General features: G+C 50.8%; 1 protein-coding gene across 1 annotated transcript in view; it reads left to right on the plus strand.

Annotated features, from left to right (window-relative positions):
• The first annotated feature begins 1,311 nt into the window (after positions 1-1,311).
• LOC112108536 (zinc finger protein 850-like) overlaps positions 1,312-12,455 on the plus strand; it is an 84,601-nt gene continuing 73,457 nt past the window's right edge. The window contains exons 1-3 of the mRNA XM_026654494.2: positions 1,312-1,438; positions 2,807-2,920; positions 3,101-4,327. Coding sequence (XP_026510279.2) covers positions 2,842-2,920; positions 3,101-4,327 — 1,306 coding nt within the window. The 5' untranslated portion in view covers positions 1,312-1,438; positions 2,807-2,841. The remainder of the gene's footprint in view (positions 1,439-2,806; positions 2,921-3,100; positions 4,328-12,455) is intronic.

Raw genomic sequence — 12,455 nt, forward strand, 5'->3', positions numbered from 1 at the left:
TCCCCCTATTTCCCTAATTGGCTCCCAGTCTCCCCCATGGCTCCCAGTCTCCTTGCCCAGCCAGTCCCTGCTTCCCTCCCTCCACATCCAGTCCCAGTCCTTGTGCCAGTCTGCTCCTTCCCCCCTCCCACCCTGACTGGTCTGCCTTTGCTCCAACTGCGTTCTAATCATACAACTTCCTCCATGGTGCTGTGTGAGTGCCTGAAGGGGGTCACTGTGAGTGTAGGGGAGACAGGCTCCCTGCTCTCGGTTCTGGTGCCCAGCTCCACCATGGTCTGGAGCAGCAGTTGCAAGGAGAGTCAGGTGGAGGGTCACAAACTGCTGCCTGTCCCAGTTTGCTTCTGGTATTAATATCTGACACAACGGGTGTATCATTCTGTGCTACCCTGTTAGAATTTTCTACCTTCATCCCCTGGGGCCAGTGGTAGCAAATTCTGGTGTATGGGGGTCTCCCTGTCTCAATTTGTTACTCCTCACCTTTCTCTGGCCCAGTGTGCTTGCAATGGCTGTTTTGGATTACATTTGCCATAACTCTGGCCCCCAGAGCTGGCCCTATGCACTGGAGTGGGTTCAATAACAGTGCTGCCATACAAAGGAGACATGAAGGGGACCGAGAGACATTGGGTTTTATTCCATAGATTTGTAGTCCAGCATGCACCCCACCTGAATTTGCTGCGTTAGGTGCAGCTGCACTGACTGGTGTAGGGGTTAACTGGAGCAGGCTGTCGGAGCTGTCACTGTGATAGGAGGAGGGGTGCATGACGTGTACCCAGAGGAATCAGTTCTGCCTCATGTCAGCGCTGAGTTCTGTAGATTGGGTTAGAGGCAGCGCAAAGGCATATACATTAGCCAATTGCGGCTGCATTTTCCCGGGCATGGCAAAAGGCACACAAGTTGCATTACAACACCCTACTCCAAAGCATGGGGGGCGCTTGAGCTTTTCAAAGAAAAGGGTGTCCAAATTTTTCAGCATGGGCAAAACCACGTATTTTTTCCTAGCCTCAGTCTCAGAAATGGCTGGACTGTTTTGGCTGAAATTTTCCCAACTATTTCATCCTGAGGCAGAGATCTGGCATTGAAAACATCAGGCCAAACAGTTTATGTTTGGCAAAGTTATAAGCCACTGAAAACAGCTTCTTAAAACAGGGTGCACTGGGCAATCTTAATAATAGGTGGTGCTGCCAGCCCAGTTTATGATAGTCTGCTGCTCCCCTGCATAGGTGTGCTCAGGTGGCTGGAGGCTGAACGCTCTGTGAACTTCATTCCTGTGTCCACAGAAAGGGGATAGGGTGAGAAATGGATGAAAGCCACTTCTGAAACCTCCCCAATCGCCCTTCTCACCCTGACAGGCTGCAGGATAACGCCCAGGTTTCACTCCAGATCAAACCGTCCTCCAGGGATTCGGGGACAGGAAATGGCTGCAGAGCAGCCGGCTCAGGTAGGGGATGGTCAGGGGCTGCTGGTGAGGAGGGGGGAACAATGAATCTGAAAGAACAGAAGGTGCTGAGAAGGAAATGAGCTGCTGAGATGTATTTAATACGGGGCACTCAGGGCGCCAGTAACTGAGCGGGTGGGACTGTGGCTCACTGAGTGGGGGATTCTTGCTGTTCCAGGAGCCAGTGACCTTCGAGGAGGTATGTGTGTATTTCAGTGAGCAGCAGTGGGCTCTGATGGACCCAGGTCAGAGAGCCCCTCTACAGGGATGTCATAAGGAAGGGTTCCTGTCCCCTCAGGTGTTAGAAGCTGTGGGGTCCCTGAAGCAGCTGGCTTGGGTTCTACTCGGGGTCCTTTTCCACTCCCTTAGGTTTCATGGGGATCAGCCCCACAGTGTGTGTGCGTGTGTTACAAAGAGTGACTGTCCCTTTCACTCCCCTTCCCCTGGGAGAGGAGATTCAAGGACACATCCATGGTTGGAGCTGGTCAAAAAATTTGCAACTGAACAGTTTTCCGTCAAAAAATGCCATTTCATCAAAATCAAAATGTCTCACCAGAACGTGTCCATTTCAATTAAATTTTCAATGAGAGAAAGTCAAGCCGTTTCATTTTGACAATGTCAGTGTCTCACTTCGACTCATCACTTATAGGCATATGTAAATTTTAATATTGTATTATATTAGAGAATATTATGTATGTGTCCTGTTCTGGTGCCCACAATTCAAGAAGGATGTTAGTAAATTGGAGAGGGTTCAGAGAAGAGCCACAAGAATGACTAAAGTATTTAAAAACCTGCCTTATTGTGATAGACTCAAGGAGCTCAGACGGAAGAGAAGGTGAAGGGGTGACTTGATCACAGTCTATAAGTACCTAGATGGGGAACAAATGTTTAATAATGAGCTCTTCATTCTAGCAGAGCAGAGTCTAACATAATCCATTGGCTGGAAGCTGAAGCTAGAGAAATTCAGACTAGATATAAGGTGTACATTTTAACAGTGAGAGTAATTAAGCATTGGAACAATTTACCAAGGTTCATGGTGCATTCTCCATCACTGAGAATTTTAAAATCAGGATTGAGTGTTTTTCTATCAGCTCTGCTCTAGGAATTATTTGGGGGCAGTTCTCTGGCCTGTGTTATACAGGAGGTCAGTCTAGATGAACACAATGGTCCCTTTTGGCTTTGGAATCTCTGAATCTGCGATAGTGACACAACACATCCGCCAGCAGACATCTGACTCTCCCAGAGCGTGTCCATGGACCTTTTCTCCCAACTTCCCAGCACAGAGATGGGGTTAAAATCACGTCTCTATAATAAATATTCTCTGGCTATGTCGCAAGCCCTGATCTTGCCTGTTCTCTTTCCCTCAAGCAGGATTTCCCACCACCAAGCCTGATGTGATCTCCTGGATGGAGCAGAGGAAAAAGCTGTGGACCCCAGATCTGCAGGAGTCTGAGGAACCGGAACTCCTAAGTGATGTCTGCACAGGTGAGGAATTGGTTACATCAGCCAGAAAACCATTGCAGCAGGAAGGATGGTTTGTGGCCAAGGAACTCTCTCCTGATTTTTCTCTCTCCAGTAGTTATTTGGGTTTCTTCCTCCCACTCTGAGGTTCCCTTTCCCCCGGCACAGGGCCTGACTCCTGTCTGCATTCTCTCTCTGTCCCAGCAGGTGATGGTACGGGGAGTGAGAGTGAGGAGGAGACCCCTCAGCAGGAAGGTCCTGAGCCAGTGGAACCACATGGCGTGGTATCGGGAAGAGCCGAAGGGGATGTTTCCCAGAGTCCTGAGCAGGGAAACCCTCGAGGGACAGGGAAGAGCAGATCATCCCACCCGGGCAGAGGTATCAATCAGCTCAAAGATGTTGGGGAGCGGCCCTACTGGTGTGAGGACTGCGGGAAAAGCTTCAGCAGCAGCTCAGCCCTCATCATCCACCGGCGGATTCACACTGGGGAGAGACCCTACAAGTGCCCCGAGTGTGGGAACAGCTTCAACCAGAACTCAGCGCTGATCGCACACCGGCGCATCCACACTGGCGAGAAGCCATATGAGTGCCCCGACTGCGGGAAGCGCTTCAGCCACGGCTCCACCCTCATCAAGCATCAACGCACCCACACGGGCGAGAAGCCCTACCGGTGCGAGGAGTGCGGGAAGTGCTTCAGCATCCGTTCGACCCACGTGCGGCACCAGAAGACCCACACGGGCGAGCGGCCCTACGTCTGCGGGGAGTGCGGCAAGAGTTTCAGCGACAGCTCCTACTTCGTGCAGCACCAGCGGGTCCACATGGGCGACATGCCCTACGCCTGCCGGGACTGCGGGAAGAACTTCATCTGGAGCTCAGCCCTGCTGCGGCACCGGCGCATCCACACCGGCGAGAAGCCCTACATCTGTGGCGACTGTGGGAAGAGCTTCAGCGAGAACTCCACCCTGCTGCGGCACCGGCGCATCCACACCGGCGAGAAGCACTACAAGTGCACCCAGTGCGGGAAGAGCTTCAATGACAGCTCCTCCCTCATGCGGCACCAGCGTGTCCACACTGGGGAGCGCCCCTACCAGTGCCCCCAGTGTAGCAAGAGTTTCGTGGACAGCTCCACCCTCATCTGCCACCAGCGCACTCACACCGGCGAGCGCCCCTACACCTGTCCTGACTGCGGCAAGAGCTTCACCGAGAGCTCCACCCTCATCACCCACCACCGCGTGCACACGGGCGAGCGACCCTACACCTGTCCCGACTGTGGCAAGAGCTTCAGCCAGAGCTCCAACCTCGTCACCCACCAGCGCATCCACACTGGCGAGCGCCCCTACGCCTGTGCCCAGTGCGGGAAGAGCTTCTACCGCAGCTCGGACCTCATCCGACACCACAGGACCCATACGGGGGAGAAGCGCTATAAGTGCCCTACTTAGATCCAGCCGAGCTGCTCTGGGTATCTGAGGGGACAAGGCTCCCTGCAAGGATAGCTGATCTTGTGGCCGCATACACAGCTGCCTGCGTGAGCACTCCGGACAGAGGGCACATGGTGGGTGAGACATCTGCTTGGGCCAGGGCTCTGTTTTCACAGCTGTATGTGTGAGCCCTTTTGGACAGAGGGCGTATGGTGCATGAGTCATCTGCCGAGACACTGTTCTCTCCCTCACCTTCTTCTGAGAGTTCGCCCTCAAGAGTTTGTGCAAGTGAATTTGCCTTTGATGCCTCCTTATTGACTTTTTTGTTGTTATTGGTAATGGAGTCAACTCAGGAATCACTTTGGTAAATATTTTTCCATCCCGGCCTTTTGCATAAGCTAGTTTTCTGAAGCAACAATCGTTCAGTAATAAGTTAGTGGGGTTTTGTTATTGTTTTTCGAAAAGTAGCAAAGAGCCCTTGTCACTGTGACCTGTGGGGAGAGAGAGACTGTGCCAAACAATGGCAGTTTTGCTGTCGATGCTGACATACTGTTTTCTGTGTGAGTCCTTGGACAAGGGACACATGAGGCCTGAACCCTTTTGATGTGTAGAATTTGAGGCCCTTTTCCTTCACATATCTCTGCATGCCAGAGGGTTTGAGCAAGGGAAGCTTTCATGATCAATAAGCTCCTGTGGGTGTTGGATTTCAGCACTAAGAAAGGGGTTCCCCTTGATCCTATCACTCCACCCCGTCCCCCAAGACAAAAACAACATACAGCCCCTGGGCCACACACCCAGCTAGCTGACACAGTCCCTGAGACACGGGAGGATAGCTCAGTGGTTTGAGCATTGGCCTGCTAAACCCAGGGTTGTGAGTTCAATCCTTGAGGGGGCCATTTAGGGAACTGGGGTAAAAATCTGTCTGGGGATTAATCCTGCTTTGAGCAGGGGGTTGGACTAGATGACCTCCTGAGGTCCCTTCCAACTCTGATATTCTATGACTTCTCAGATCCTCATGGGTGTCAGCAGCTCAGTCTGTATGGTGCCTCTGAGACCTGTGTTGGTCTGTGCTGAGCTCTCAATCATTGCTCGGACTGCGCCATCTAGGAGACGGCATTGCATTGCTCTCACGTCCGGATGGTGGGGGCTAGGCGTTCGCTGTTCTGTGCTGGAGGCTTCTCACCGCCTACAGCATCGTGCAGATATGCCCTTACAGGCTGAGCATTATTTAGCTGGGCTGGTGCATGTAACCCTTGGACTGAGGAGGAAACTTCAGCGCATAGGGCCAGATTTTTAAAGGAATTTAGGTACCTAGTGGGATTTTCAAAAGCTTCTAGGTACCCAGCACCCATTGACATCAATGAATTTCAGGTGCCTAGGCTTGCATATTCATGGCCAGCAGGGTCAAGTCAATACATACGAGTGCCTAATTCCCTTAAGCTCCTTTGGAGGCCCCAGCTATAATTCCTCTCTGAACAGAGGGCCAGCACGAAGTCTATGCACTAATCTAAGCACTGATGTCTGCAGCTGAAATCAAACGTGGGATGCTGATTCTCCAACGTCTAGCAAGGGCTGATGTCCGAGGACCTAACCCCATCTCTGTATGACTTAGAGCCACTATCTGCTGTAATGGGGATCCAGAGAGGAGACTCCAAAGTTACTTCTGATGGGGACAGAGGGGTGCGAGCTTAGAAAGGAGCAGATTTAGGAGACTTCATCCCATGAAGTTGTATGGGCCAAAGCACCCACAAGCAGGGCCAGATTTTCTGACTAGCTCAGCGCGCGGGATGGTCTATGTACAAGCTGAACACTGTTGGAGATCTGGCCGCTTGTTATGTAAGTAGCAAATGTTAGCAAAAAATAACTCCCAGGGTTATTAGGAGTTTTTTTTAAATAAAAAAGCTACCCAATAAAAAGTGTGGAAACAATGAAACACTCAGGTCACATGCATCAATGTAGGAATACACCTGCAGTTCATACATTCTGTAACAAACACCTGTGCAGGGGGTGCTGGCGGTAGGGACACTACTGGAACCCAGGATTATCAAAGGGGATCCCCAACATATAAGTGCCCTGGGGCTGATGGGAGCCTGGCCACAGGGAGGCTGCATGGAGCCTGGAATGGCAGCAGGAAGCACATTGCTCTGGGACTTTGTAATTACATTATATACATCAGTCCTGGAGCAGAGGTGGTCACAAACAGCATGCAGGCAACCCCCTTTTCCTCCCCCCCCCCGCCCACCCTCTTCAGGACTCTCAGTGCAAACTCCAGAGTCTGTTTCCCCAGGAGCAAGTCTTCCCCCAGAAGTTACTAGTTAAGAGAGATGAAGGCAGATTGCAAGCTTCCCCTAACTGCTTGCCCCTCCCTGCACAAAAGAAACCACATCACAGACTTAACAACAGAAGAACGTTTCTTCGAAGACACATGCCCCAGGCGGGCCCAGGAAAAGAACTAGTAAGCCCATGTGTAACTGGACCAGATTGACTGTTATGGGTTCAGTCATTTCTGGCCCACTCCCCTTCTAAGCAATTGAGCTGAGGGGTCACAGTCCTGGAGTCTGTAGCAAGAAGGCTGGTTGTGGCATTGGGCTGGGACCGCTCTCTCAGCCTCCCTGTATCACCTCAGGCCAGTCACCTAATCTGTATGTGCCTCAATTTCCCTGCGTGACACACAATGGTGGTAATAATCCTGCCTGCTCTGTTTAGACTGTGAGCTATCTGGGGCAGGGACCCTCTCGGGGTCTGCACATCGCGACACAATGGGGGCCGGTTCTCAACGCCTTGAGGTGCTCCCGTCGTACAATTCATAGCAACCACCCCACCCCGGGCACCCCCGTCAGGGCTGTGCACTAAGTCTCACAAAAGCTGTGTTTTCAGACCATTGATTGGCCCCTGTCCCAGGCATGAATTCCACCCTGTAACTGATTGTCAGACATCCCAGAGTTATAAACGCAAATTCCCTGGCTGTATTCAGTCAGTTCTCACGACGTTTCAACCTCCTCACCAGGCTGCCCACGCTCGGGCAGGTGCTCCTCAGTTCCTGGGGGGCTCGGCTCCCACAAAGCTGGGAAGCTCGCCACTCCCATGAAGCCAGGCCCCAGGGGATACTTACAGGTGAGTCTAGATATTATGGCCACATCAGCACTGGCCTCCCCTCTCCGTGGATCCAGCCAATGAAAATAAGGAGACACTGGGAGTCTGGGGTGTTTCTGTGGGGACACAGGAGAATCCCTCACAGCAGAAGAGTCCCAATGGTCCAGCGGGCTGCCTGTAGCCCTAGATAGCAGCAGGGCTTGGGTGTTTATTTGTTCTGCAGGATCCTCTCTGTTCAGGAACAAGACGGAATCTGGAAGATCCAGGGGGAAGCGTGGGGTGGTTGATTTGCTGTAAACTCAAGCTCCAATGGCCCATTAGTAAAGAAGCAAGAAGGGCCATGGTGTTTGGGGGAGGACTGGTTGGCACCGCTGGAGGTGGGGGAGGGTAGGTTCCCATTTGTCCCCTGTGTTATTTGTGGTCTCACTTCCTGATGTTCTGGGGCACCTGGGCGTCAGGTGAGTTTGTGTCACAGCAGCTGAAGAGTTTTGGGGACCTGTCTTCAGCCTGTGAGTGAGTTGCGGGGGGAGGTTGCAATCCCGACATTTCTGCAGGGAAGAGCTTTGTTGAGGAAAAGGGAAGGGCAATGGTAGTTAGGGAGAGATCTGCATTAATGCGCCTCCGTGCCCAGCCGGAGCGTGACTTTCTCCGGGGGCTGGAACCAGCCCCGGAGGAAGCCCCGGACTCTGCTGACACCAGCCTCTGAGCCGCAGACTCCAGGTGAGAGGAGAGACCCGGGGGAAAGGGCTGGGACCGGGCAGGAAAGTGACTCTGCACCAACGGCCCCTCTTCGCCCCAGCTCTGCTGCTGCAGAGGGCGGGGGTCTGCAAGTCCCAGAGCTGCTGCCTTCCCTGACCCACCCCCCAGGCTCTGCTCCCCTGAGCCCCTGCAGGAGCCGAGCCACCTCCAAGAGAGCGAACGCCCTGGGACCGGGCCAGGGACTGAGTCTCCCAGCCCGAGGAGAGGGGGCAGGAGGGAGATGGGAGGAGAGATTGGCAGGGGCAGCAGGAGCAATCAGTGGGAAGGGAGGTTCCCGGCTCCCAGCCCTGCCCAGCCACATTCCCTGTGCAGCACCCCAGGGCAGATTGACTTTCTTGGGACAAGGTGAGGAGCAGGAAGAGGAAAAGCCAGTTTCTGCCTCTGCCTAGTCCCCGCACTGCTGGGGGAATGTGCTGCCCTGGGGACAGTGTCGGAGGATTCCCCAAGCAGCTCCTTAAATTCTGTCCCCTGCTAAAAACATAAATCTGCTCCAGAATCTTAACTTCACTTTAAAATAAACAGTATGCCCACCAGCTCTCACGTATGCAAAGAAACCCTTGAAAATGTGAAGGGAGTGGGACTGATGCAGATTTGTCTGCCTGAGTTTGCAGCCAGCCTAAAACAATAGCACCAAGTGGTGGTAACTGTCCCCATTCATGCAATAATCCTGTCATAAACATACAGCTAAGGGTAGCATAAAATCCCTCCTTTACCTGTAAGGGGTTAAGAAGATCAAATAACCTGGTTGGCACCTGACCAAAAGGACCAATAAGGAAAGAAGATACTTTCAAATCTGGGGGTGGGGAGGTTTTGTTTGTGCTCTCTTTGTTTGTTCCCTCTCTGGACAGAGAGAGACACCAAGCAGGTAAAACATCTCCTGTAAACATACCTGAAATGATACATCTAAAATTACAGAAATTGTAAGTAAAGGCAAGGAAATGCATTAGATTATCTTTTGTTTTTGCTTGTGAATTTTCCCTATGCTAAGAGGAAATTTCATTGCTGTTTTGTAACTGGAAAGCAGAGTCAGAGGGGAATTCTCTGTGTTTTAAATCTTTTTATTTACCCTGTAAAGTTACCTTCCATCCTGATTTTGCAGGTGTGATTCTTTTACTTTTTTTTTTTAAATAAAAGTCTTCTTTTAAGAACCTGATTGATTTTCAGTGTCCTAAAACCCAGGGGTTTGGTCTGTGCTCACTTTGTAACCAATTAGTTAGTATATTATTTTCTCAAGCCTCCCAGGAAAGGGGGTGAAAGGGTTGGGGGAATATTTTGGGGAAACAGGGACTCCAAGTGGCCCTTTTTCCTGGACTTTTGTCTAAATCACTTGGTGGTGGCAGCAAGGACAAGGAAAGGATTTGTGCCTTGGGGAAGTTTTAACCTAAGCTGGTAGAAATAAGCTTAGGGGGTCTTTCATGCGGGTCCCCACATCTGTACCCCAGAGTTCAGAGTGGGGAGGGAACTCTGACAAATCCCTAAAGGCAACATTTAGATATTGCAGCAGTATTAACTGCCTGGTTTAGCTGGAACATAAATCTAATCTGCATCCCTGTTGCTGTGATGTGGGGTTGGAGTTGGAGATCTGGGATGTGGGGTAGTGTCACACCCCAATGGCCCCCTCCCTCCAGGGGTCCCTCTGGGGGAGGCAGATCAGCATTGTATGTTGATAACGCTGTTGCAAGCATCGCAGGGCATTTTGGGGGAGGGTCAAAGGTGTGAGTGTGGAATGGAAGATTCCTTTGCAGGGTACGAGAGGCCAGAGGGGGAAGAAGGAAGAAAGCAGAGAATGGGTTAACTCGACACTCCAGCTCACTCAGTCAGAAAATAAGGCACTGACTCCAGCCCAAGGCCACAGTTCACAGCCAACGCTTGGTTGCCTGCCGAGAAAGATGGGGGCCTGGAATCCACCAACCAGCCATGAGAAAGGAAGATGCAGCTAAACAGACCTGCAGAGGCAGCTCATAACAAGCGAGACAAGCAAAGGCCAGCCCCCCCCCCCCCCCCCCAAAACAACAAAAAAACCACCAAAAAAAAAAAAAAAAAAAAAAAAACCCCCCCCCCCCCCCCCAAAAAAAACAACAAAGTGTTTTGGGAAAGTTAAGGAGACGACAAAAAGCCGGTTTTAACTGGTACAAAAGCATCAGGAGCAGAGAGGCCCCTAAACAAAACACCCCCAAAGGAACCCAGGACTTAAAAACCCTCCCAAAAGCCAAAGCAAGCTGGAGATCACAGTGGACCCTGGACAACCTGGGCCCAGGACAAGAACTCCCATCCACCCCTCCCCCTCTTCTTCTTACGTTACACCCAGGCTTGGCCAGCCTCGGGTAGTGCAGGTGTGAGTATGAAAATGGGTTAGGGCTTGGGGCACTAACGCTTTCTTCCTTCCTCTGAGTAACATGGGGAACCCCCCCCCCCAGCACTCTCCCCTGTTATTTTATTATTTTATTAATAAAGCTTTAAAACTTAGACACTTGGTGTGTTTCTTCATCTCCTTCCCAAACAATCCTGTGGCCTCAGCCTGATCACCTGATGCCTCAGGCAGATTGGTAACAGAAATCTGTCACATTGGGGGGGGGTGGAGTGTAAAATAGGACAAGGAGCCAACTTGTTTCTGCCCACATTACTGGGGTAGGGAACTACATCCTCACTGCTCCCAAAGAAAGTCCTGCCCCTTCGGAGCCTGCCCACACACAGAGATGGAAACAGGAGATGCATCCACAACCTTGACTCCTTGGTCCCCAAACTGCTTCCTAACTGTCCTCTGGAGCGGGGAGACAGTTCCCTGCCACAGAGATCTTACGGCCGGGCCTCCTGACATTCATGACCAGGGCTCCTAGTTTACTGTGATAAAAAAACAAAATTCTCCAATAAAAAAACGTAAAACTCCACATTTTTCTGTGATTAAAATGAAAGGCTGAACTTTCGTTTCCCTAGCCCCAATATATATAGGTATTAGTTGAACCCAATGTTTTATTGATATACAGTGGAATCCAATTTATCCGATCTAACTGGGACCAGGGCCAGATCAGATAATCAAAAATTTGGATCATCAACAGGTGCTCAGACTGTCAGCCATAGGAGGCGGGGATGAAATATCAATTTCCCATATTCCTATGTGTGCACTGGTGGTTCGGCTAATCTGGAGAGCTGGATAATGGAGGCTCAGATAAATGGGGTTCTACTGTATACGTTTTTATTTTTTCACAAAATGTAAAAATGAAAGATTCTCTGTAAAAACGCAAATTCTGCATTTTTCTATGGCAAACGGATTCCTGGGATCCCTGTTCATGACCCACCTGGGGGTCACAACCACTTAATTGAGGAGCACATGCTTTAAAATGCAGAAATCCTCTTTTCTATCCCTGCTGATGACCCAAGAGGAAGTTTCCCTCCCCTCCAACAAACAAGAACAAACCCCCCTTAGATTATTTTGTGATGACATCTAGTCAGCCTGTCTCCTCCTGAGCTGCAGGGCCCAGCACCACGGGGCTCTGAGCCTTTGATGAGGCCTCTAGATGCAACCGCAGGATTACGATCTCGCAGTAGCAAGACCCATAGAGTTTAAGACCATAGTTATGGTTGTGTCAGAACTGGCTAGTTTACTGGGTCGGGTCAGCACCTCCACATCTCAGCTCTGTTCAGAAACCCTTTCTGGTAAACCTGCCATGTGGGGAATTCGAACCAAACATCCGCCATGGATGGATGTGCGTGTGCAGGGATCCCAGGGCTGTGTTTGGATGGGGTGGATTTTTCAGGAAATTTGGGAAAACCAGCACACTGGAAAAGCCAGCCTTTTCCCCACTCTGCACACATTCGCTGCCCCCTGCCAGAGCAGAACCACTATGACAGCAGAGACAATCAGCCACTCAGTGCTCCCCCATCCAGCCCCTTTGCTCATTTGGGGAGGGTCACTATGACCCCCGTTGTCATGGCAATGGCTGCCTTTGCTAATTTGGTTTCCCTCTGACTCCCCCTGTCATTGATACAGTGAAAGCAGCAGGGCTCCTTTGGGTGGGGACTGGGTGGCACATGAAAATAAGGTACAAAATTACAGCTCTTGCTTATGGAAATTGGCTAGCTGCTTCTTACAAACTGGGGTCAATCTCTGGCTTTCTCAATATTTACCTTTCCAAAACAAACCAACCCAGAAAATTAGAGATCTAAGTCCCTATTCCATTTTCTGTTACACATTTTTAAGTCATGTAGAAATTGCAGTACATTTGAAGTTTAAAACATGTTTTGTTTGAATACAATTTAATTTAATGACTTCCAATATATTGGCCAACAAG

Source organism: Terrapene carolina, unplaced genomic scaffold (genome assembly GCF_002925995.2).
Source record: "Terrapene carolina triunguis isolate 2854851 unplaced genomic scaffold, T_m_triunguis-2.0 Scaffold192, whole genome shotgun sequence".
In the NCBI taxonomy this organism is placed as follows: domain Eukaryota; kingdom Metazoa; phylum Chordata; order Testudines; family Emydidae; genus Terrapene; species Terrapene triunguis.